At 38.2% G+C, this 26540-nt stretch overlaps 1 protein-coding gene across 1 annotated transcript in view; it reads left to right on the forward strand.

Annotated features, from left to right (window-relative positions):
- LOC136839449 (uro-adherence factor A-like) overlaps positions 1-26540 on the forward strand; it is a 296005-nt gene that overhangs the window by 223929 nt on the left and 45536 nt on the right. Inside the window, exons 11-12 of the mRNA XM_067105505.1 lie at positions 1155-1307; positions 23195-24130. Coding sequence (XP_066961606.1) covers positions 1155-1307; positions 23195-24130 — 1089 coding nt within the window. The remainder of the gene's footprint in view (positions 1-1154; positions 1308-23194; positions 24131-26540) is intronic.

Here is a 26540-nt window from a genome sequence, read left to right on the forward strand (position 1 = left end):
TTCGGTTAGTGGCGATTTTCGGTTATCATCACACCCCCAGAACGGAACCCCTGCCGATAACCGAGGACTGCCTGTATAAGAGAAGAGAACTCTGTGAGAGTGTTTCGTCTGTCTTCTAGAGCTCTTTGGGGGGATGATGAGAGTATGACTCCTTTGAGGACAAACACCGGCTATGTTATCAAATTACTGTACGAGTATATTTAATTCCTTTTCATAGTTCATTTACTTCCCAGTTTCTTTTTCTTTGCTGGACTGTTTTCCATAATTGGGCCCTTGGGCTTGCAGCATTCAGTTTTTCTTACTATATAGCAGACTTTATGGGATACTAACAAAAGTAATTTAAAGCAAGTCACACCAGCAATTTAAGATTGGTATTCTTTAAACCAAAAATTACACTAAAGTATTGTTGCATTTTCAAATTTGTCACTTTTGTTTGACCCACATGAGAATGCAAGTCAACACTAACAGGTGCACATATCTCCTGAAAATATCCAAACTTCTGCAAAAAGGCAGATGTCAGATTTTAGAAATATATCAGTTAAGGAGACTTTCTCAGAATCATCATTTCCAATTTATCCAAATGTCAAGTTTTTAAAGAACTGCAAATTAGCTAAAATATTAATGTTATGTATTAAAAACAAATCCTTTAAGGTCAGCCTTATGAGTGTTACACATTGTGACTCAGTGGTGTGGTTAAACTACCGAATAATGTACAGTATATAATAATACACAGACTATCTATTAGACAGCAAATCTGGTTAATCATCATTATGCCATGTGATGTCTTCTCTCTTTTGATGGTACTCCTGGTAAGAGTAATGCTGGTTTTGTTTCTTGCCTATTTTGTCAACTTGGAATAGTCTGCATTCTCACTGATTAGCAGGTAAGTATTGTACTGTATATGTAAAGTGAAGGGTTTATATAATTTGGGATTAATTTTTATTTTTCATATGCTTTTTGTTTAATTTTATGGAACCTTGCTATTATTTTTGGTTGGGTTCAAGTTGACATTATACCAAAATATTTACAGTTGGTTTCAAGTTACCAATACTATATACCAGAATGTTACTTCAGTTGATTTGAAGTTAATGGTATATCAAAATGTCCATGTGATGAAAATCCTATTTAAGCTTTGTTGATATGGTTTATTGCAGGATGATACATCCAGGTCTGGAAATACTGGGCCTTTGCATCGGTCTGGTAGTGCTCAGTCCGATTCTTCAGGCTTTATGGAAGGGGATTTAGTGGATGGAGAAAATCGAAATGTTTCATCTAGTCAGCTACCAAATGTAAACATTCCAAGTCCGGTAAGCTGTATTAGTTTTGTAGATTTTTAAGTTACTTCACTGTATACAGTTATAGTGCCTGAGAAAGTGGTCCATGTGTTGCAAATCTTATTTAGTTTTGTAGAGATTCACAGTATGATTGACAGATTAGTAGTTATTGAGCAATGATTAGAATTAATTTTGAAGCACTTTTATGGAATTGTTGCCCTTGACTAGACAATAGATATTTGTAAACCTAATATGTAATATAATAAATCAGTGTAAATATCTGTCAAGTGAATTACATTTCCTTGATAGACACTATTTGACCTACATGGGATATGTATTAGCTATGAAACTTACCTGTGCCATATTAAAAGTATATGTAGTGTTTTTCTTGTTGGTTGGTAAGGTGTCATCCTGACAATATTAGAATGCTGTATCAAGTATTTTCATCTCTATTTTGTGTTTTTGTTATACTGCAGACCCTCATGTCATGTTTTAGACATTAAAGAATGCAGAACAGCACGTACAATCAAACATCTGCATTGACTGTCCAATTTTCAAGCAATGTATGTCAAGTATTGAAAACAGATCATTGAAAAAAATTTTGTCAGAATCTTCAAATCATCAGTTTATGCAATCTTCAAATTTTTACAAAGTTACCGTATATTAAAAACAGTAAAATCTAATTTATTTATCAAGAGCAAACCATTCAGGCCATGAGAGTTAATAATGTTAACCTAGTGGTCTAGTTAAACTATTTAACAATAATAATAATAATAATAATAATAATAAAAGATATCAAAGATCAACATATCAAATTTGGTTCATTCTCTTCCTTAGATTTCTATTAAGAAAACCTTATTTAAACCCTTATTTGATTTTACATTTTTCTGTTCTTCAAATTTTTAAAGAAAATAATTGAACAGTTAGACACGGAAATTGTGGAGGTTGTGAGAATGTTAATGCAAGAAGGCCTTATATTTAGAACGACTAAAACTTTCATCCTTTAATTTATCTGTAGCACATTCTGCTTTGTTCAAATCACACTGTAAGGTAAATGGTAATTAATGTATTCTTCATTTGTTGGCTGTTTGAAGTGTTTCTCACATTTTTACAGTTATCTCATTTCCTGATATCCCATTACAAAAATTTCTGAAACAAATCTGCCTTTAATATTTTGAGAGTAACTTTCTTCCTGTTTTCTTGTTCCATCCCAGGTCCGGTCGAGATAAGGGTATTAGGCTGTTTTCCTTATTTACTATTGCATTAAAACAGAAACATGAAATTCTACAACTTGCATTGTCCATAAAGGATATTTTGTATATTGCCCACAATGATAGAACAAGAAGAAATTGAAGTATAAGATATAATTTCTGTGCAACATCACTGTAGACTAGACTTCCATCATATAGTGTAATGTTCTGTAATTGAGTTATGCCAATCATTTTTCAGAATGTGCCATAATAAGTACCTGTTATTGAATCCCCAGTAAGTAGCCCTGAAAATTCATGTAAAAATTATGAATTTTGCAATGCCTGGTAGGAACTTTGTGCCATTTATTTTCTGCTTTTATAATGTATGATAGATATCTTTCAGTTCTCTCCCCTTTTCCTTAGTTTAGTAAAAGTGCTAGTGCTTTGATGTCTTCTGGTATTTCTCTAGCCTGTTTAGTGTTGACAGTCTTGTTTTACTGTATTCAACAGTTCTTTTTAATATACCCGTAGCTAGAGTTGTAGATTTGTTTTCAACCAAGTAGGGTGCAGAGAAATAGAGAACTAAGAAATATATGTATTCCACATACAGAGGTAAATCTTACAGATAAAATGCATTAAAAAATCTTTTATAGATATGTCTGCCATTAAACATACTATTAGCTTTCAAAGCTGTAGTTACTTGCATGACTCGTAGTTGTGTGGTGGTGTATCTTTCTAGACCAAACAACCAAGTATGTATTTTATATTGATCCCAGTGCTGTCTTAAAAGAATTTCTCAACAGCAATTTTGTACATCTTTGAAACTGACTATAAAGGGGTTGTCCACAGGTTTCAGATGTCACTGAAACAATTTGGTACTTTGCATTCTGCTGACCGATACCCAATTTTTGCAGGCCAGTAGGCTCTTCGATATAAATCAATCTCATATTTGATTGTTTACCCTTGTCAGTTCAGACCTTATCACATAGTTTCTCTAATTTTAATCTCCACTTGATTTCATCGAAGCAACTGTGTGATTGCATCAGTTGCTTTACTATTTGCCTAGCCTAATTTATCCTCAGAAAAAAATAGTGCACATCTCTATGGCTGGTTTCCTACTCTTTCATTTGTATATTTGTTGTTTACATCTCTTTGTTCATTGATTTAGCCATCCTCTTTCACCCCTTTGAGATTCTGATGAAATGACAGGCATCATCCATTTTCAACCTTTGAGATTCTGATGATGAGTACAGTTGGTGTCGAAAGATATTCTTTAATAAATTTGCCATAAGTTGAATTTTAATTTGGCACTGCACTTATACGTCCTTCTTGTTGTCATGGAGTGTTTTATATATTTATTTTGATGTATGGTGATTTTGTTAAAAAAAGCAACATAAACTGTTATTCCACTTAGTGAACTTACACCACTTAAGTATATCTCTTTTTTTTTTTTCAATGCACTTTGTGGTAACACATTGCTCAAATAATCAGAAAGGCAATCTAGTGTATTATACTTTTACCCTGCATGAACACCTTTACCTCCAATTTATCATGAATTTTTTTGCAAAAATAAGTTTTTTATTATGGCTAATTTTTACTTGTGATAATGGTTTTTTTTTTTGGGGGATTTTTAAACATATTTAGCTTTAAAATTACACCAAATTCATTAATATAGCTTGAAGTATATTGTTACATTAGCGATCAAAGAAAATTATTGCTAAGCATTTTCACTCAGTGAAGTGTGAGTGTTCTGTCCAGACAGATTTTGACCTCCAGTAAATCCTCAGAGTTGATTGTAAAAGTAATGGGATATATTGGGGAGTAAGGTTATTGTTAGGTATGCTCGTAAATAATTCCCTAAGGGTTTTAAAAGTACAATGCATACTTTAACATTGTGTTCCACAGTAGGCCAGGGTCTGGAGTATGAATTTTTGTTTTACAACAATCTAAAACTAAATCAATTAAATCAAGCTCAATCACTGCAAGGAGAGTATATTATAAGAACTTCCATTTTAAGTATGGACAAACCTGCTGTTTTGGATGCAGTTCAAAGGAAGACTGACTTTCCCATTCTAGGACTGGTCAAACTAGTTGCATAGACTTTCATGATTTCTGTTTATTATTTATGGAAATATGAAACCTGGCACACACACTATAGTCAAGTAGTTCTTGAAAGACTCTCCAACTTGGATTTATAAAATTTTTTGTAGTAGTGGCATCTCAGCCTAGTGGATTTCATCACTTATGGAGCTCACTGGGGTCTAATGAAAATAATAAATATATTTTATGCTTAACAGAGAAAGAAATCTGGTAATTATGATAGAGTTATAAGACAGTGAAATGAGAGTGCCCAAGCGAATGATCGCTTGTCCTTATTGAGGGTGGACAGTGAACGTTGATTTGCACTTTCCTGGCAGTGCCTGTCAGGGTGGGAGGTAAATTGATAAATGCATATGTACATGACCACCACTTTCTTTGTGAAATGCATCAAGAAACAATATGCACTTACTCTAGGCCCACTCCCTCCCTCTCTGTCTCTCACACATTAATTTTATTGACATTACTAAATGCATTACAGTACCATATTGTCCTCCTCCTCCTTTTTTGCATGTCAGACCGTTGCTTATGGGAGTGCCCAATGTATGGAATTGGAAATCTTTCTGGTGCAGATATATAAACCTGGGAAAAACTCCATTTGGATCTGCCAGCACCTCTCTGACTTGAAAACTCCATGTTGTCTTTTCTTCTGAAATCTTCCTTCTTTGACTTATCTGCTTCCTCCTCCCTTCTAAATGTTATTCAGGCTATTTTAGGAGTGTTTTTCATAAGCTATTTGTACAGTAAAGTGAGTTTTTATACAAACCCATTCATCATAAACTCAAGTGCTGTTTTGCCTTCCCTGCTCTATCAGATTGAGATAGACTCAGTAGAATGAGGAGCATCAACAATTTCATCAAATAATAAGGAATTGGTTAAGCATGCATGGTGGAGGCATTTATTTTTTTTGGGGGGAGACATTTTGCTTTGGGCACCTGGATGCATCCCACACAGTAAAAGGGTATTTTATTATGGATGGGTTTATATAAGGTATTAAGATCGATGAAATGTAATGCCATTTATAGTCCACTTAGTGTGAAAATTCATGTTTACTGTATATAATATTGTATCATGTGACTTTCCTTAACCTAATTTTTAACCTATTATTAGGGGGTGACACCATACATGAATGAGATATAAAATGTGTTCGAGAGAGAGACAATTATTGCTGCGGCTAGGTTATTACACTGACAGATATCCATTTGCAATATTCAAATAATAGCTGTATGGAGACTAATGATAATTTTAATAAAACTGTTTCTTTTACTTATGGTTTCCAATTATATTGCATGTATTATTGTCATGTTATTGTATTATAAAATATTAACATAGCAATTGTGTGCCATTTGCAGTCTGGTAATGTGTACATTCTTAATATTAACATAGCAATTGTGTGCCATTTGCAGTCTGGTAATGTGTACATTCTTAAAAACAAAGGCTGATTGCATTTTACGTCATCGTTGCCATTAGTTGCTGATTGACAAAATTCTAAGATGCATTTTTCTGTAAATTATCAAAGCTTGGTTTTATAAATGCATTAAATAAAATGAAATAAAAGTGTGATTTTGCCAGTTTTCAGACGTTGCTTTTGCCTCTCCCAAAACATTTTGCGGCTCGCACATTATTCGTTTCTTCAGCTTCAGCTATAACCTGCAGCTTAAGTTTAGTTTTATGTACTTTCTTATCACATTCTTCTCCATTGTGTGTAGAATGAATAAAATTTTATTTTATTTTTGGAAATCACCATTGAAAATAAGCAAGTTTTTAAGAAGTCGACAACTGTAATACAACTCAAATGTTCAATAGATATGGTATATAACATTATCAAACAGCTGTTTCTTGATTCAGTTGTTTATGTCAGTACAGGCAGTCTCCAGGTTATGTCAGCCTCAGCTTACGTTGTTCCGAACTTTGGTGCTTTTCAAATACATTCATCAAAATGTCCGTTCGGGTTACAGCGGATGTTCCAAGGTTACGTTGTTTCAGTCTTTATGCCGCTGTAAACGACGGAAGAGTATTTGTACATTTTTGGAGGAGATTCTACAAGATCATGGATGCACACCTCACCAGAACAAGGGTAAATCAATTGGGAAGTTTTCAAGACAACCAAAGGATTAAAAAGTAAGGATTTCATCACTTTATTTCTCATATTGCAATACACTCCCTGAACACCTGAATTCACCCTTAATCCCACTAGCCTGAACAACTCTCAATTACCAATCCCACTATTGGGAATTTTAACAGCCGGCATTACCAAAAATGCAGGTAAAATCTTGTTACTTGAGCTACCATAACAAACGGTTGGCAACACTGACACAGGTGTGCGCCGACACTCCCACTTTCGTCAATTGCTTTTTGTTTGCGCTGCTGGAAGGTTGTTTCCTTTTGCAGTGCAAGGTTTTAATCCTATTGCCTGACTTCTCTTTGTATTTTGGACTTCTGGTGAAGATCTGGACTGTATTTGCCAGTTTTTTCTCCTGGATTTTCTGGATATCTTCGATGTGGAACGTCTTTTGGAATTGGACTCGCTGGTTCCCTGTCTCGATTGGCCATCATGGACTCTTTCACCTTCTACTACCGCGCCTTTGGCTGCGATGTCGACTTCAACTGCCCCTACGACTGTGGATGCTGGAGCTCATCGCTTCTTCTTCCTGCCAGAGACGGATGAGTACCTTGAAACACGATAGACATTCTGTCAGGTATGTAGGAAGGTTAAGTGCGATGTGCAGACTCATTGTGATGAATGTTCCAATTGGAAGGCACAAGAGATGGAGGATTACATTCGTCATCGCAAGTCTTTGGCTAGTAAGGGTGGCAAACGTCAGATTCTCGTTGCCTCAAGTGTCTCAGGCTTCTGCTACAGATCAGTTGATGGATTTAGTGAGCTCAGAGGTAGTCAAACAGATAGAGGATAGGATTGCAGGTAGTATGGAAAATTTAATGGCTGGTCTTCAGCATTTCTCAGATAGGGATAGTAGTAGTGTTAGGATGTCTAATCCTTCTTCCCTTTCAGTTCCCCTGCCTGTTCCAGAACCAGCCCTAACGGGTGCTGAGGGTAATGGCAGAACCACAAGCCTCCAAGTGGGTAGGGTCTGCTGGCCCCCTTGGCTCAGAGCAGGCACTGAAGGATCCCTCCCCCCACACCCTTGTAGTACAGGCAGTCCCTGGTTAACGGCAGGCTCGGTTAATGGCGATCCGGTTTTATGGCGTTTGTCTAGTGACAAAAATTGGCAATTTTTGGCACTGAAAATTGCCGATTTCCGCTTATCGGCGCCAATAATTTGGTATTGGCGCCAATACATACCTAACAGAGGTGCCGATAACCAAAAATTGGCACTTTTCGGCGCCGATAGACCCAAAATCGCCAGAAATCGCCGATTTTCGGTTATCATCACACCCCCAGAACACAACCCCCGCCGATAACCGAGGACTGCCTGTATTGATAAATTTAATGTTGATAATGTTAGTCAGGATCAAGATCTAGGTGTGATAAAGGAGGAAAGGTCTGGATTAGGTAGTGAGGAGAAGGTATTAAGGGTGCAGAGTCGTTCTCCTGGACGGGTTCCGGTTTCGGGTTCGAGTGATTTTTGTGCTCTGGCAAGAGTTTCGCCTTCATCGCTTCTTTTCAGTCTGGCTCAGTCTCAAGTCAATGTTTCAGTTCCGGTGGTGCAGAATCCTTCTGCCCTAGCTCCTAACTCACTTCCGACTGTTTCTGAATCTTCTACTGTAGTTTCCCCCTTATCTGTTTTCTATTCCTCCATGTAGTAAGGCGGATTCTGGTGTGTCCTTTCGGCTTCTAAAAGTGGTTTGTGGGACCTGCAATTGGATGTGGCGGAATATAAGGCGGATTTGCTGGGTCTTTCGACGGGTACAGACCTATGGTGAGAGGTTATTTTTTTAATGGTTTCTCTAACGTTAGAGAGTATGTGACACAGTAGCGTCCAGAATTCATGTCGGATATGTTTCAGGATTATCGAGGCGGGGGCGGATTTGGTGTACCTTCTGTCCTTTTGTTCTAAGTTTTCTTCTGGGTTATCTGTCGCTTCATCTCCTGCTCCCACATTCTCTGTTGCTCCTTTTTCAGTCTCCTCTTCTGTCTCTTTTTCTTCTGCTCCAGTCTTTCCTGTGGTTTCTGCATCTTCTGTTTTCCCTCCTTCTTCGACTCTTGGCTTTTCCTCTTCTCAGGTAACCTTTTTTATGTGTTTGCTATCCCTCTGTCTTCCGCCTTTCCTTCCTCAGTACAGTAGAGTTATCTGTCGCTTCATCTCCTGCTCCCACATTCTCTGCTGCTCCTTTTTTCAGTCTCCTCTTTGGCCTCTTCTTCTTCTGCTCCAGTCTTTCCTGCAGCTTCCGCATCTTTCGTTTTCCCTCCTTCTTTGACTTTGGCTTTTCTCCTCTCAGGTAACTTTTTTTATGTGTCTGATATTCCTCTGCCTCCCACCTTTCCTTCATCAGTACAGTCTTCTCCGGTAGGGTAAGCTTCCGGACAGCTGAAAACAGTTTCGGCGGAATTTGGCTGCAGGTGTTTCATGTTTCCTCCCTTTGTGTATGTGCAACCCTTGCTTCCGCTTCAAGCGGCTGTTCCAGTAGTATCAGGTATTTTACAGAGTTTGTCTGTCACTTCCAGTTTGGGTTTGTGCTCCTCGGTTTTGGCAGGGCTTGCGGTACCTTCTTCGAGCGGTCCATAGCTTTCATTGCCTGCATTTTCCACGGCAGTAACTCCCAGGGTAGCTTCTACCTCTTTCATTCTCCCTCCTTCTTCTTTATCTTCTGTCCCTCAGCAAGTGGTTTTGTTTGCGCATCCTCCCCCAGGGTTTAGTAGTATGGGTTTGGCTACTCTCACTCGTCTTCCCCTTGGTAGTAATGGGGAATTGGCTCCGGGTTTTTCTCGGTTCAGCCTCCTCTTCTTCCCGGCGGGTTCAACTATGCTGATTCAGCTCCAGGTACCCGATTAGGTGTAGGTGCTTTTGTTCAGTTCCTCCTCCTTCATCGGTCTTAGACCATTTGGGCATTGCGGAACAGGATTCTTATCTGGAGGTGCTGGAGATTCTGGTGGACTTAGAATGTCCTCTTGCCAGCAGTAACGATTACAGATGCATGCTTGAGTATGTTACTTCTTCGTACCCTCAAGCAAGAACCCGGACCTTCCAATTTCGTCAATTCAAGTCTTTTTTTTTTTTAGGCTTTTTATGCCACTAAGCCAGCTCCTGCCTCTTTTTCATGTTGGCTGGCTTGGTTCGATCGGGTTAGACAGGCTTTGGAGGAGGCGGACAGTTGTTTAGCGTCGGTAGTTGCTTCTAATAGACTGGACTCTTCTCTTCTCTCTCCGATTTATGCAGTTCGAGGTAACCCTTCAGCAGTTGTCAGGTTGCCATTCAACGAATCGGTTGAGGCAATCCTGTCTAAAGTCTCCAGCGTTGTCTCGGCTCGTAGAGACTTCTCTTAGGGAAGCAGGTGCTTGGTCATCTTACTCCTCAGTATCTGGACGTTCATAAGAGCAATTGCTTATAACACCTTAGCCTTAGCTAATTCTTTGTTCAAGGATGATGACATAGCCAGTATGACTCATGTCTCTGGTGTCGGCAACTATGCATCATCGAGGGTACAGTGTTGAGTTATGTAGACGATTGGTTGATCCTTGCCTCCTCTCTAGAGGAGCTAGTAAGAGCGAGGGAATTCTTAAGGAATTTTTAACCTATTCAGGTAGGAGGATTCTCTCTCTTTCTGTGAGGGCTTTCCCAACCTTTGAGAGGATCCAGTCGGTCCTTCAGCAGGTAGAAGGGTTCCTGTCCAGCAGGGAATGGCCAGTACCAGCTTGGAGAAGCCTCTTAGGGAGAATGTCTCTCTCTCTTTTAATTCCAGGGTCTCGTCTCCGGATGCGCTCTCTTCAGGTATGTCTCAGGAATCGCTGGAACTTCTGCAACGAGAATGCAGTTATAGTGGGGAGCGATTCTTGCCTGTTGGATCGTCTGTGGTGGTCAGAAGAAGTGCATCTGACATCGGGAAGGTCTATCGACTCCTCTCTTCCCGATGTTCATCTGTACACAGATGCCTCAGATCAAGGTTGAAGGAAACCCAGGCCTAGGGCCTTTGGGGGTGTTTGGGAACGAGAGGAGTCAATAAATCTTCGAGAAATCAAGGCTGTAAAGGAAGCCCTCAGTTGTTTTCAGTCCTAGTGCGCAGCAGAGTAGTGGCTATGTTTAGCAACAGCGTAATTGCTGTGTCCTATCTGAAGAACTCTGGGGGGAACAGGCTCAACAGAACTCAACACTATAGCACAGAGAGTCTTGAGAGGGTGCAAAGAACAAAAAGTGTCTCTTCTTCCCCAATTTATATCAGGGAGTCTCAACGTACTGGCCGATTCGCTAAGTCGCTCCCGTCAGGTATTGGAGGGGGGGAGAGTGGATTGGCTCTGGAAGCCATTTGTCAGGTTCTCCGGGAAATGGCCAGCAGTGGTGGACTTCCGCAACGTGATTAAACCATCATCTTCCGGTTTATTTCTCACCAATGGTGGTCCCCATGTCGATAGGCACCAGTGTGATGTTACAAATTGGAATCACATGCAGTTGCTTGCCTTTCCTCCATCCGGTCTCATTCATCAGGTAATAAGGAAATTGCGGGAGAGTGTCGAGACGTCTATGACTTTAATAGCTCCCTGCTTGCCCTAACACGCTTGGTTTCCGGAACTCCTAGAGCTTCTTACGGAAGTTCCGATGTCCTTACCCATGCATAAGTTCTTCTCAGACGACCGCATTCTCACCATTATCATCCAAACCCTCGTGTGCTGTACCTAGTTGCAGGGCGACTATAGAGAGAGCCGCTAGACAGTCCGGACTCCCTAAAGCTGTGGCTAGACAGCTTTCTTTTAGCTTGAGAAAGTCAACCCGTAAGCTTTACCAGATTCAGCTGGAAAAGGTATAGAAGTTAGTGTCGTAAGGAAGGTCATTCCATCTCTAGACCTTCCATAGCCAAAATAGCTTTGGCAAGTCAGGGGTCTTTCGTATTCAGCTATTGCTGACTACCACTCAACAATTAACAGTACAATTAGTTTCCACCTTCCTGAAATCTCTAGGAGTAAGATAATCGATGATTTATTACGTTCTTTTAAGATTGAACGTCCTGTCTTGCCGACTCGGGCCCCTCCGTGGGACTTTGTCGGAAGTACTTCAATGTTTCTCTTGCGTTACCCTGTCTTTGAACCCATTGAAGCTATAATGTTAAGACACTGGCTAAGAAGTAGCTTTTTGTTTGGCTTTAGTTTCAGCTAGAGGGTTGGGTGAGCTTCAGGCAGTTTCTAGGTTGGGTTCCTATTCGAGAAATGATACGTATTTATCTGTCTTCCGGAATTTGTGGCAAAGAATGCGATTAGTTACTTTCGGAGGGAGGTGATTTCCCAGGCTTCTCAGGGTTCTTTGTCATCATCTTAAGCTCTGTATTTCCCCGACCGCACAGTATTCAGAGTATGTCCACTTCATCTTCCTTTCTAAGGAATTATCCAGTGCCTTCTATTCTGGAGGCAGCTACTTGGAAGTCTGTCTCAGCGTTTACTTCCTTTACTTAAGAGATGTTCGATTTGCCTCATAGCGTGTAGCGGCGAAGTCTACTACCTAGGATGCATTCATTTAGCTTAGGTGGTATTCGCTTAGTGCGGAGGTTCGGAGGGTTATTCTCTTAGTCCACGTGTAGCGGCGAAATCTGTTATCTAGGGTGTGTTCATTTAGCTGAGGTGGTATTCACTTAGGGAGGAGATTCTTAGGTTAACCAGATAGAGGAATTCCTTTTTGTCTTTGGAATTCTTAGACAACAGTGATAGTATAATTACATGAACTTAGGTTTAGTACATTTTAAGTATCTTAGTCTTTGATAGTTTCCCTACGAGAGTCCAAGGGGGTGCTCTAGTAGGCTAGGCTCTTTCGTCGGCGCTGAGATACTTCTTCGCTTGTCGGTCATCAGGCCTTATCCGCACCTGGATGGCGGAGGGTCAGCAGCCCAGCACACTGCTTCATTTCCCTCCTTACATGAGAGGCTCTGAATAGCAACATGGGAGGTTCACCATACTCCTCCATACATGAGAGGTTCTGAAGAACCACATGGGAGGTCGACGGACCTAGACAGTATGGACCTGACGGGCGATCAAAGTACTCTTCAGCATGTCTCGTCACCAAAAGCATCGATTGATAAGGTGAGTGTATAACTAAATAGATATCCTATGCAGAGCAGATCGGTGAGCTGCCATCTCTGCGGTTGTAAAAAGCGGTGTGCCGCAAACTTAGACGGCTCTCCCGGAGGGCCAGCAGCTCTGCACTCTGCCTCATTCTCCTCCATACATGAGAGGTTCTGAAGAGCTACGTGGGAGGGCAACGGACCAAGAGTACTGACATGACTGTCGATCAAAGTACTCTCCAACATGTCTCTTCACTGAAAGCATTGATTGATATGACGAGTGTATGACTAAACAGATATTTTATGCAGAGCAGATCGGTGAGGGTAGCAGTTGTCAAAAGGCATGCAATAGAATTGATCCCTCCTCCTCTAAATGTTGTTAATTGGGCAAATTCAGGTGTTCAGGGAGTGTGTTGCTATATGAATTTTTCATAATAAACTGATATTGTAATACTTACCTGAACACCTGAATGATTCCCACCCTCTTTTCCCCACATCAATTTTGGGAGCGTCGGCGCACACCTGTGTCAGTGTTGCCAACCGTATGTTATGTTAGCTCAAGTGACAAAGATTTTACCTGCAGCGTTGGTAACGCTGGCTGTTAAAATTCCCAATAGTGGGATTGGTAATTGAGAGTTGTTCGGGCTAGTGGGATTAAGGGCTAATTCAGGTGTTCAGGTAAGTATTACAATATTAGTTTTATTATGAAAACTTCATTTTTAGTCATTTTTTAGTACATTTTTCTGGCTTACATTGCGCTTCAGGAATGGAACCCCTGACATAACCAAAGGACTGCCTGTACTTGCTGTTGTTTATGCCTGGTTTAATGTATGATGATTCGCATTTAACCTGATGAACTTTTGCTTCTAGGCCTATTAATTAGCTAAAAGCTAACTTAAGACATTATATGCATTAACATTAAAATCTAAAGAAATTGAGACAGGCGTAGGAAGCCTAGCTTAGTGTAACCCACTGAAAAAAAAAGCTTGTAACATAAAGCATATCCCTGTCATGTATCTACTGAAAATGCATCTCTCACCGTACATGATATATGTATATGAAACCATGTTTTGGGACAAAATTTTAACCCTTACTGGCTGGGCACAAATATATTAAGAACACCCCTAGACTGGACAAACTTTAATGTTGGCCAGTTTAAAAAAAAATAATCCATGGAAAAAGAAAGATATGTAAATGCACATGGTATAAGAAAAAAATTCAAAAAAACTTTCTGTACCTTCCACGGAAAGTTGAAAGTGAATCTTTCCGACTCTGTCCGGGGCCTCTTTTCCAAGATACTCGTAAAAATATGCTAATTTTACCAAGTTATACTAATAATTTTGTGTTATTTTGCAAAATTATGGTTACAGCTCACACATTATCATAACATAAGAACTAAACTCAGTAACAAATTCTGAGTATTTTTATGGTAAAATATTTACGAGACGTACTGAGATGGGGAGATGCCATACCTTTTAGTGAGTTATACAATTCATGTTGGAAGGCTGGGCACGACAGGAGGGTAGCAGTTGGCAATGCAGTGCCAGGAGAGAGAACATTAGTAACATTGTTCATAGGACTGAGTGTGCAGAGAAAGGGTTGTTGGGGATAAGAGTGGATAAGGAAGGAGTTTCCTGGGCTTGGAGGGGTGGGAATACAGTGCAGGATGGGTGGAGAGGGGTAGGCAGGCATTTGACTTCATTAGAGCTTTCTTTTATTTTATTTTATTTTTTTTTTTACTTTTTAATTTGTTTTTTCATATTTTATTAAAGGCTATGACAATACTGTACTATAACTTGCAATAAAATAACCATCATGTACAAATGTACAATACAGAGAGAGAGAGAGAGAGAGAGAGAGAGAAACAACTGATACTGTGCTAAGAAACACCCTTATGTATACAGGTACAGCCTATAACACATTTACGTTTTTTCACATTTTATTAAAGAATATCACCTACCTTCCCTTTTGCCCCTATAATTTCTCATTTTTTATTTCTTACTGTTTTGTTATACAGTAATTTACACTGCATAAAATTATGAAAAACCAATAAAAATGACAAAGCGAGAGAGAGAGTTAGTTTTTGCTGTTGTTATTGGCTTAAAAGCACATCACTTAACTCATCATCACTGTGTTAAATTGGCTGATATAGATATGTCATCAGTTCAGTGGCATATGATAGAAGGTGCATGGGTGGGCAAGCACTCGGGTTTTTTGCAAGCTTTCCTGCTATTGGCAGAAATGCATACTGTATACCTTTCCACATCATTGTGACTTTTTTTGTTCTTTAATGGCTAATAGACATAGTATCATAAACATATCTTTCTCTAATTGGCTATGTCTGGAAAGTAGCAGTACACACTGTAACAAAGAGCATTTTCCCCTCTATGTAAAGTCATGGGTGATCAGTTGCTTGTTTGAATTGTTCATGAATGTTTGTAATGTGTGATGCTTTACCCTGAGCATGTAGCCTTTGTTACAGTGCCTGGAGCATTGCAGGTCTTGCTATTCCTGTGTTGTGGCTGTCCTAAGAGGGCGAGGAAGGCATTGACCTTGCAGAAGGAACTAGACATTGTCTGGAGAATCAAGGCAGAATGGTCTATGTCACGTATCATGGATGAGTACAGCATTGCACAGTCAACCTTGTATGATATGAAGATTTCCTAGGACAAGCTGAAGAAGTAAACAACACTTTGTGAAGAAGACACCCAAGAGTCAGGTCTGCAAGGTCATGGCAAAGGCTGTCATGAGGATACTGAACAGTCAGTCAACCTTGATTGGTTTCATCAGCAAGGGCTACAGGAGTGAACGCATGTGGTGCTGACATGAAGGCTGCAGCTACAAAGTTTGTGGGCTTGCATAAGGCTGTGAACTTTAAGGCATTCAAACGTTGGCTATTTTGGTTTAAAATTCAATAGGGGATTTCCAGCATGAAGACTCATGGCAAGGCTTTGGACAGATTGATGGAGGGAATAGAGGAATTTTGCCAGTTGTTGCAAATACTCTGTGAGAAAGGTCTTGTTTAATGGCAAATTTATATCGCTGATAAAACTGGTCTATTTTGTTGCTCCTTACCCACTAACACCTTGGCAGATGAGAATGAAAAAATTTACCCACTCAAAAGTTTTCCAAGCAATGCATGTCTTTGTTATGTGCAAATGCTACTGGTAGCCATCATTGCAAACCATTAGTAGTTGGACATACAAAGCAACCCCATGCCCTGTGTTGGTTGATGAATAGGCTCCCATTGACTTGGTGAAGGCTTGGTTCACCTCCAAGATCAATACAGATTGGTTCCATAATCACTTTTGTAAGGAGGTTGTTCATCATAAGACACAGGACTTGGCATTGTAGACATAAGGTGAAGGCTCTGTTTCTCATGGACAATGCACCTGCATATCCTTATGCAACCCAGTTGGTTGGTGAAGGTCATATTAGGGTCATTTATTTCAGCTTAATATGACTGCACTCATTTGGCAATGGACCACTGTGTTATTGTGCAACAAAGCTGCTATACCAGAAGAAATTCCTGGAGGAGGTGATTTTAGTTTTGGAGGACAAAGAGGATGAGGAGCAAGGCTTGGATACAGTGGGGACACTGGAGAATCTTTAAAGGTATTTCCTGAAGTCTGTCATCTACAACTTCACAGATGCTTGGAAGGACATCACCACAGAGACCCTCAACCATGCCTGGAACCGTATGCTGAAGGGAGAAGAGGCCATGATTGACTCTGAGGGGAATGTCATTGCGAAGCAGAATCATCATTCATATTGTCAAAATACCCTCAACAGCTGCTTCAGATCCCAAACTCCTGTGCACTCAAGCCCATCACCATCCACTTGGTCATTCAGCTTGAAAATGCAGGCAAGCACATCCGCACCTTTTGTTGATGTGTGGGGCTCTTTCAGCCAAGAATCTGATCTGTTGCTGCTCCACTTTGATTACCATGATGACTGTGACCCTCTTAGCACCTGTACACCTCTTCTAGCCACTTCATCACTCATTGTCTCCCAGGAGTCACAGGAGGCACAGGGAGAAGATGCTGTCTTAATGACACAGTCAAACTGGAGGAGGAGGACTAGTAAATCTCAAGTTTTTAATAGTCTGGTCATCATAAGCATTAAGTGACAGAAAAGGTGTTTTTATATATGTAGTTCTGTTTATCTTTTGTGTACAATGTATGAATGTTTAAAGGTTTAGGCAATATGAAAAAGAGAGTGATACAGTAATTTGTTTATTCGGAAGTGTACTGTACACAGTACAAACACCATGTTGTGTTAATTGTGAGAGAAAACAAGCAAAAAATATGCCAAAGTTTCGTTGGCGCAATTGAGTTTTCTGTACAGCATATAATGCTGAATGAAATTCAGCCACTGTCTGGTTGTCTGGTGGTGGCCTGTGTTGTTGGTACTTACAGCAGTGCCAGAAGTACGATTATAGCTAACTTTAACCTTAAATAAAATAAAAACTACTGAGGCTAGAGGGCTGCAATGTGGTATGTTGGAGGGTGGATGATCAACATACCAACCTGCAGCCCTCTAGTCTCAACAGTTTTCAAGATCTGGGAGCAGAGAGAAAAAGTGCGGACGGACAGACAAAGCTGTCACAATAGTTTTCTTTTAGTACAGAAAACTAAAAAGGGGTTTGCTTTTCTTTTGTATGCAATGTATTTTAAAGTGTTATACTGCTCTGTAATGTTTATAGTGTATCATATGCAGTACTGCACACCTACCTAAAAAGGGGTTTGCTTTTTTTGGTGTATAATGTATTTTAAAGTGTTATACTGTACTGTAATGTTTAATGGGTTTAGGGAAAAAAAAAAAAGTGATACCCTTGTTACTGTAATTGGAAAAGTACGCACTGTACAGTATTATGCGTTGCGTACAAGAGAAAAAAAATGTTCACTTTTTTCTCCAAAGTGTATTTATACAGTATATTTTGTTACAAATAAGGGCTGTTAAACTACCTAATTACCGTTGACATAAGTGTTCAGTTTAAAGTGTGATAGCTGTTGTTTATAAGCATATTGAGTGTTTACGGTTATGTAGTATTGACAAGGTAGGGAGAGTCGGGGTACAGAGTTGCCGTTTTACACCCTTAGTATTTTTTCCTTTTTACCTTATCCAGATTTTGACTTTATCCAACATGGTCTTGGCTCTATTAATCTGGATAATTGAGAGATTACTGTAATGGGATTTTTGCAGTATAAGTCTAACTTTGCAAGAACAAAATTTATTTTGTTTGCATACAAACTGATTACTGTCCTTGGAGTAAGCCACCTCCCAACCCTGAAGATTTCTCACAGATATAGTATGTGGCCATATTACTCAAAAACTGAACCAAATGGTTTCTGGGGACCTGAGGATCGAGGAGTGCATTCATGGCACTTGTCTCCCACCAGTATATATTCTTTTTGTATAGTGTTATAATGTGTGCGGGATTTAGTGGACCATGCTATTAGGATATTGTATAAGTAATGGGTTTGTATGTGAAAATAGTTTTTAAAAAATTATACATTTCTATTATTCAAATGTGCACTTAGGGATGCTGAGGACAGAATCTATTTCAGGTAAGTTGGTGTGGGGAGGTGGGATACTGATTTTACAGTGCCAAATATACTTTTTGCCAACAGTGCTGCTGCTGTTGCACAGTATGCTATATTTTCAGTAAACCCTACATTCTTTATTACACATGGGAAGTTGTGTATTACACAGAATCCCTAGCAGTGTAGTGCACAATGAGAAAAAAACCAAGTTTAGATTGGTAATGCATAATAGGAAGTGTAGAACACAGAGTGAGGGGTCATGGCTTACTGGGGAGGTGTGACAGTGGCACCAGATCATGGCACAGCATCCAAGATTAGGTCTGGTATAGGTAAGTCTGGTTAGGTCATATTCCCTCAAAAATAGCCTACCTACTGCATTTTCTCTGATAAAAAAATATTTAAAAATTGTGGAGATCATCAGCTTTACTTCTTAGATACTGTACAGGTTTTCTTTGGTATCCAAAAGTAGAGCATCCCCATGAAATTTTTTGAGAGCCAAAATACTGGAAAGAAGCAATAGCCAAAATAGTATAAAGAAGCAATTACTCTCATATTTTAGTGTTCTCAGGCCCAAAAACAACCTTTCCACTAACCCTAAATGACAAATGTTAAAATAATCCCTACCCTTCATGCCCAGGCCAATCTGCACTAGTCTAATAGAAGCAATGTATGCAAAGAGTAGTTTCATCTATCAGAATTGTGAAAAAATCTAGTACATTGGAAGGATGAAAGGTGATGGTGGTTGTGTGCTATGCTGAGTTGCTGGAAGGTTGGGTAGGACAGAAGATAATTTATTAACACAGTACTGTATTTGAATCCATCAAGGTATGCAGTTCACTAGCACCTACACTTTGTGTATCTTTCTGCCTTGGTGTTAAAGTTTGTCTTTAGAAGTAGGAGGCTTGAAGAATGACAGTGCAGTATGGTTAACTGTTAGCCCTATGCATTTTTCCTATCATACAGTCCTTTGTGAGTATTCAAAACATGCTGCAAACCTTCCCTAAACTTCTATGCCCATCCAAAACTAAAGTCATACTTTATGCAATCATTGCAACCCTATCAATCATAGAGGCCATCTCACACAAACTATGTAATCAGTATTTGGACAAATTCACAATTGTGTTCAATTTTGATTGATATAATTTCCTCTTACAATTCCATCAGGCCATCATCTGCCAGTTCTTGGTCATAGTATGCCATAACCTCTTCAACATCATCATTACCATTTCCATAAACCTTACTTCCATAGTAGATTTATTGTTGTTTAAAACCTTTAAAATCTTTATTTAAGATAGTTTCCTCAAAACAGTATTCCTCATTGAGACAGCTGGTCTTTCAAGAGTAGCACCAAGATCTTTTGAGATCTCTCAAAACATGCTTAAGAGTTGTCCTTTCTAAGTCACCTGAGTAAAACATGATATTTTGCATATAGTAGGCCATAGATTTGGGTATTAGATCTTGGTTGCACAGTTGCAGCAGTTACATGTTTAGCAATAACAATACATTGCAAATGTCACTACCACACAGCATTTGTTAATGAAAATTGGATGAGCAGCACTGATACAGACTGTCACAAGACATTTATTATTTAGGTTATTTTCTTTACAGTATTTTTTAAAAAAGGTCTACATTGTTCTCTTATGTGCTCAGGACTAATCAGAGCTTCAAATGAAACACAGCCTGAAATATAACTTTATGCATTTAAGTATTGACAGATTTTCCAAGTGATACACAAGCAGAGGCCTGAGGACAGCATCACCAGTGGTGTTAATAAGAGGCATTAGTGTAAAGATGTCATTACTGTATAATGCCTTAGTCTGCTTCACTTCTTTTTTTCCAGTAAATTGCAGTTTTGTTACAGCTAAACACATGCTTATATGCATAACAGGCTTCTGTAATTATTTTCCTCATTTCCTCTGATGATGATTTCCTATGGTAACATTTTGGCAGCATCAGCTTAAACAATCTCTCCAGCAAAATTTAGGCCATGAAGCTTCTTTTGTTTCAAAAAGTTACCACACCATCCATGGCTGCTTATGAATTGCACCTTTTATCATCATCTTCTTTTGCTTTCTGTTTCAGATTATTAAAAAGACTTCCTATGTCTTCCTAAGTACTGTATATGATATCTTAATGAAACACATTTTGTACAATCTGTTAATCCACTAAAGCAATAATTTCCATTTTATCTATTACCAGACACCAACTAAAAGAGACAATTTTGCTATACAGTATTAGAAATCAGTAGTAAATTTGACAGCTTTCGAGATTATTTCTCTGCATGTAGAGTGCATGAATGGTGACTGCAGGAAAGCTCACTGCCAGTATAATGTCCTTATTCTGTTCACTGTGATCAAAGCACTTCATCATTTCAAGTTTTACGATAAGCATAACAACCTTACTTGCTCCTTAGGCTTTTCTGATACCTTGGGACCCATCTTGCTGGCAGGTGCACAAAACAGTTAAAGTACAGATGCTTTTGGACACTTATCAAACCTGTGGTGGGATCTAATATATGTCCAACAAAATAGTAAACCATAGCTTGCTACCTAATAGCATTCAGGGCATCAAGGATTGTACACATTTTATAAGATGTTCTTGAACTTTTTTTTTTTTTAGGAAATTGATAAAAAGTGGACCAGACTGTCTGATCTGCACCAACATATATCAAGTAGTTAATATTATTAGTGTGAATTTGCACAAAAAATATCAAACAGTTTATGTTATTTGTGAGAATTTGCACATAAACTGCAAAAATACCCTTTCTGCCTTGGCCAAAATGGCCTAAATATTTTTGACAATGCCTACCCCGTACGTATCCTTTGTGAACAATGATAATCTGTCCACAATATATGTACTTCATATAAAAAAAGCAGGCTGAAGGAGGAAACACTGTAAACAAAATGCTATGTGGCCACTTCTGAAGGCTCTGGTGAAACAAAGATATGCTTAGCGACAAATCCAAGCTTATGAAAAAAGTAAAGTAAATGTATTTTAATCTATAGGTTAGTTTTACCATATTATGCCTCTTCTTACTATATACTAATTACTGTGCTGTTATTTTCTGCCTACCTCAGTTTACTGCATCAAGTACTGTATGCCTTTTGTAAATCAGGTAATTGACAAAATAGAAATAAACTTGATTAATGGCTATAATATTGAGGATATGTATACAGAGTACAGCAATTGATTTTATTTTATCTTATATATATATGAAATAAAGCAGTCCTCGCTTATCGGCAACATCGGTTAACTGCATTTCAAATTTACGACTCTTGTCTAATGACGTCATTATATATCTATGAAATAAAGCAGTCCTCGCTTATCGGCAACATCGGTTAACTGCATTTCAGATTTACGACTCTTGTCTAATGACGTCGTTAACCAGATTTTCGGTGCCATTAAGCGGTTTATCGGCGTCGGTAAGCAGTTAACGGTGCCAATAAGCGGTTTATTGATGCTTATGATGTAGGCATTTGTTACCATAATTATCAGCAGTTTTTGGTTATCGGCGCTCGGCCAGGAACAGAACCCCTGCCGTTAACCAGGGACTGCCTGTATAATATATGTCTTTTGTAAAGGACGCATGGCCAATGGTTATTAAGTTGAGGATGGGTTTTAGAAACAGTTCATATCCTAAAAGTAACCAAGTGTAAAACACACTATACACTAATTAGAAAAATGGTTGACAAATGTTGAATATACATACAGCACTTACTCCACATACCCTGAGAGATTTAGCTGTACCCCAAAATTGTGATGTGGGTACATTACACCTCAAAAACATTAAGTTGGGGAAAACTTTGACAGTTGTGTGGCTATAATCTCATGACATTTTGAGGCAGAATCATGGGTCCAGAAATACAGACCGCTTTGAACCTTGCATTCTAAAAGGCCATATTCTGTAGCATCAAACTTATTAAGCTATTATACATTGCAGTGAATCAGAGTTATACCCTTCACTGAATTTATGATGGTTGTCAAACTTTTCAGTCTCATTATTAGTATCAATTTATATTCATTGACAAAGGTTATCATGATGTTTTTAGAATTACAAATACAGTACAGTATATCATTATTGTGTACATCTTACAATACTAGCAGTTATTAGAGATCCAATTTTGTTTATAGTTAAACCTTCAGTGTAAAAATATCCATCTAGTTTTATGATTTTTTTTATGGTGTATGCTCACTGGAAGAGTCTTAGTTGTGGAATAGCTGATGCATGATTTATTTGGAAACATTAATGCAGAGCAAGTACATATCATACAAGCTGCCATGCTTGTGCTTTTACATAAATTTGGAGGATCTCTTCAGAGCCTTGTTTTTCATGGAAGTAATTTTAGCTCTTTATGTGTCATCTCTTAATGATGTATTTTGGGATTTGATCATATTGTTTTGCTAACCCATACCTTTTTTCTTTCCATTCAGTTAGCTGTTCAGATGCCATTATAACTTTCTAACTATGCTTTATGTTTCTGTATTATAAGGACCTTAGATTTATGGAGAAACTACATTGCTGTGTAATTTTACTGAATAAACTTGTCACAGCATTAGTTGAGTGATTTCAAGTAACTTAATGGCAATAGATTTTTCAAGGTTCAATTCAGTTATGCAGTTAAGGACATAAAACTGCATTAGACATTCTCTCTCTCTCTCTCTCTCTCTCTCTCTCTCTCTCTCTCTCTCTCTCTCTCTCTCTCTCTCTCTCTCTCTCTCTCTCTCTCTCAGAAATTTATTTAGTTATTAAAAATCTAAGGATTTGTGAAAAGTTATCTTTGTATTATTACATGTTAATTAAAAGTGTAATATGTAATGTATCATGAAGTGAAAGAATTATGTAACTCATTTTAGTCAGTGATGTTGTAATATGATTAACTTAAGGACATCATTTGACTTACTAATTCCTTCTCATTTCTTTTAGGCTCATACATGGTGGTGGAGTCATGAAAGTGCAGGAAGTATGGAAACAGTACGTCATGTACCTGTTAGTAACACCTTTCCCCTGCGACCTAGTCATGGCCCTTTGGGTCCTCAGCCACGTAGTGTTGATCAACAGCCAGTTCTTCAACAAAGAAACTCTGCCTGTGGTTATTCCTTACATACCTGCAAGCAACATGGAAGTCATTCTTGGAAACATAAGGAATGTCATCTTCCAAGTTCAGGGAGCAGCTCAAATTCTTGCCATACTTCAAATGCAGAGCATAGTTTATCACTGGACAGCCATGTTCCACTGTGTCCTGTTCACAGTGCTGATGGTCATCAAGCTGCCTCAGAGAATTATTTATCAAATATCCCAGTAACTGCACCATCAATAGTAGGTTATCAGACCCACATTTTTTCAAGGGACCCTACCAGTAACCTTTGTCGTTGTGTGTCTCATGTTGCTAAATGTGTGTGTAATGTCATGTGTCCTGTATTTGCTGCTTCAAGTGGAAAAAGTAACTTCCATCCCCAGCACCTTGGCTCATCTCTTTTATGCTGCAGACGCCATTCTTTGCCTGAGTCTCTTTTGGCTTCTTGTGCTTCAAGCAATGTAAATTCCAGTTTTGGTGCTATGCGTAATGTTCATGCCAACCAGTATCTGACGTCTTCACCATTTTATGAATCAGAGAAATCCTCTCCTCTGTCATTACCTGCCTTTTTTCAGTTTCCTTCTGCTTCAGATAATATTCATCCAGTAGAACCATTTGGATCATCTCAGTCAAGTTCTTCACAGTTTTCTACTGTCAGTGAGCCTGCTTATTTGTTTACTGAAACCAACAGCTTGCCAAGTTACCAGCCGTCATGTGAGGATAGAGTAGATAGAAGACAAAGTAATATACTTACACCTCTCCTAAGTGTGGATAACAGTTCTGCTGTAAGTTTGTTATATTTTTGTTTTAGTTAACTGTGCAGAAATCATGAATAGTGTAGTTTAGATGTTTATTAGTGCAAGCCCAACAGTATTGTTCAAATGTTGTTCATCATTAAAATCACAATTACATTTTCCTGAAATAATATGGAGGTAGCTGTTCAGCAATGTAATGCAGATAACTTGAGGAAAGTAAATGATTTTATAAGTTTTTATCTCATTCAGTATGTAGGCAGCAATCAGTTTTTTGTTCACTGTTAATAACTTCCCGTACTGAAGAAAGACTATTTAGGTAATGGTTGGTCCTTAACATGAATGACTAAATTTTCAGCAGTTACTGTATGCTGTACAGTACTGCATTGCTCAAGGGGGCCCAAACACCATGTTCAAGATTCTGCTGGATCTTTACACTTTTTTATGTGGTACTGTGATTATCATACCAAACTTTCAAGTCGGTGGGGCATGGTCTTTTTTATTTATAAAAATTAATTTTTTGAAAAACTATTTAGCAATTTTAATTGTAGATACTGCATCAGTCGTAGCAAAAAATATTAATGAAGACTACTTAAAACAACACAAATCGATGCACAAGTCTGATTTTCTATTTCTTGCTTTGTTGTGGAAAAAGTTTCATCCTTTAAAAGTATAAATGATAACTAAAAATTAGTTTTAGAAGAAACTGGTCATCGACAAAAGATAAATTTTTCTCCTCTTTTCAGTGGTGTATTTAGTATTGAATTTGATCTTTAAATAGCAGAGAATGTGAACATTAACCTTTAAACGTCAACTGGACGTATCGTATGTCGACTAAAATTGTCTGTTGGATGCCGAGTGGACGTACCATACGTCGACTACAAAAAATTTCAACCTTCGGCCAACTTTGACTCGACTGAAATGGTAGAAAAATGCAATTGTAAGCAAAAACTCTTACATTCTAGTAATATTCGATCATTTACCTTCATTTGGCAACAAATTGGAAGTCTCTAGCACAATATTTCGATTTATGGTGAATTTTTGAAAAAAACTTTCTCATTACGTCCACGGTAACTCGGCTGAAAATTTCAGAAATTCTTTGGTCATTTTGTCGTAATGTTTGCACTGGTTTATATTAGTCATTACATAAAGTTTTTTATATGGAAATGTGCGCAATTTCATGTAGAATACAACAGAAAATAACTCATGGTTGTAGCTTCTATCAGTTTTGAAATATTTCCATATAAATCACGATAAGTGCCAAAATTTCAACCTTCAGTCAACTTTAACTCGACCGAAATGGTCGAAAAACGTAATTGTAAGCTAAAACTCTTACATTCTGGTAATATTCAGTCATGTACCTTCATTTTGCAACAAATTGGAAGTCTATAGCACAATATTTCAATTTATGGTGAATTTTTTGAAAAAAAAAAAAAAAAAAACTTTTCCCTTACGTCCGCGCTCGGTAACTCTGCCGAACATCTCAGAAATTATTTCGTCACTTTGTCGTAATGTTTGCACCGGTTAATATTAGTCGTTACATAAAGTGTTATATATGGAAATGTGCGCAATTTCATGTAGAATACAACAGAAAATAACTCATGGTTTGTAGCTTTTATCAGTTTTGAAATATTTCCATATAAATCACGATGTGACAAAATTTCAAACTTGGTTAACTTTAACTCGACCGAAATGGTCGAAAAACGCAATTGTAAGCCTAAAACTCTACATTCTAGTAATATTCAATCATGTACCTTCATTTTGCAACAAACTGGAAGTCTCTAGCACAGTATTTCGATTTATGGTGAATTTTTTGAAAAAAATCAAAAAAAAAAAAAAAAAAAAAAACTTTTTCTTACGTCAGCGCCATCCAGGTTACACTGTACCGCCAACATCTCGAAATTCTTTCATCACTTTGTCGTAATGTTTGCACCGTTTTTAGATTAGTCGTTACACAAAAGTTTTATTTATGAAAATGTGCGCAATTTCATGTAGAATACAACAGAAAATAACTCATGGTTGTATCTTTAATCAGTTTTTAAATATTTTCATATAAATCATGATAAGTGCCAAAATTTCAACCTTCGGTCAACTTTAACTTGACCGAAATAATCGAAAAACGCAATTGTAAGCTAAAACTCTTACATTCTAGTAATATTCAATCATGTACCTTCATTTTGCAACAAACTGGAAGTCTCTAGCACAATATTTCGATTTATGGTGAATTTTTGAAAAAAACTTTTTCCTTACGTCAGCGCGGTAACTCAGCCGAACATCTCAGAAATTCTTTCGTCACAGTGTCGTAATGTTTGCACCATTTTATTTTAGTCATTACATAAAGTTTTATATATGGAAATGTGCGCAATTTCATGCGGAATACAACGAAAAATAACTCATGGTTGTAGCTTTTATCAGTTTTGAAATATTTCCATATAAATCACAA

This window comes from Macrobrachium rosenbergii, chromosome 6 (assembly GCF_040412425.1).
Source record: "Macrobrachium rosenbergii isolate ZJJX-2024 chromosome 6, ASM4041242v1, whole genome shotgun sequence".
Taxonomy (NCBI): Eukaryota; Metazoa; Arthropoda; class Malacostraca; order Decapoda; family Palaemonidae; genus Macrobrachium; species Macrobrachium rosenbergii.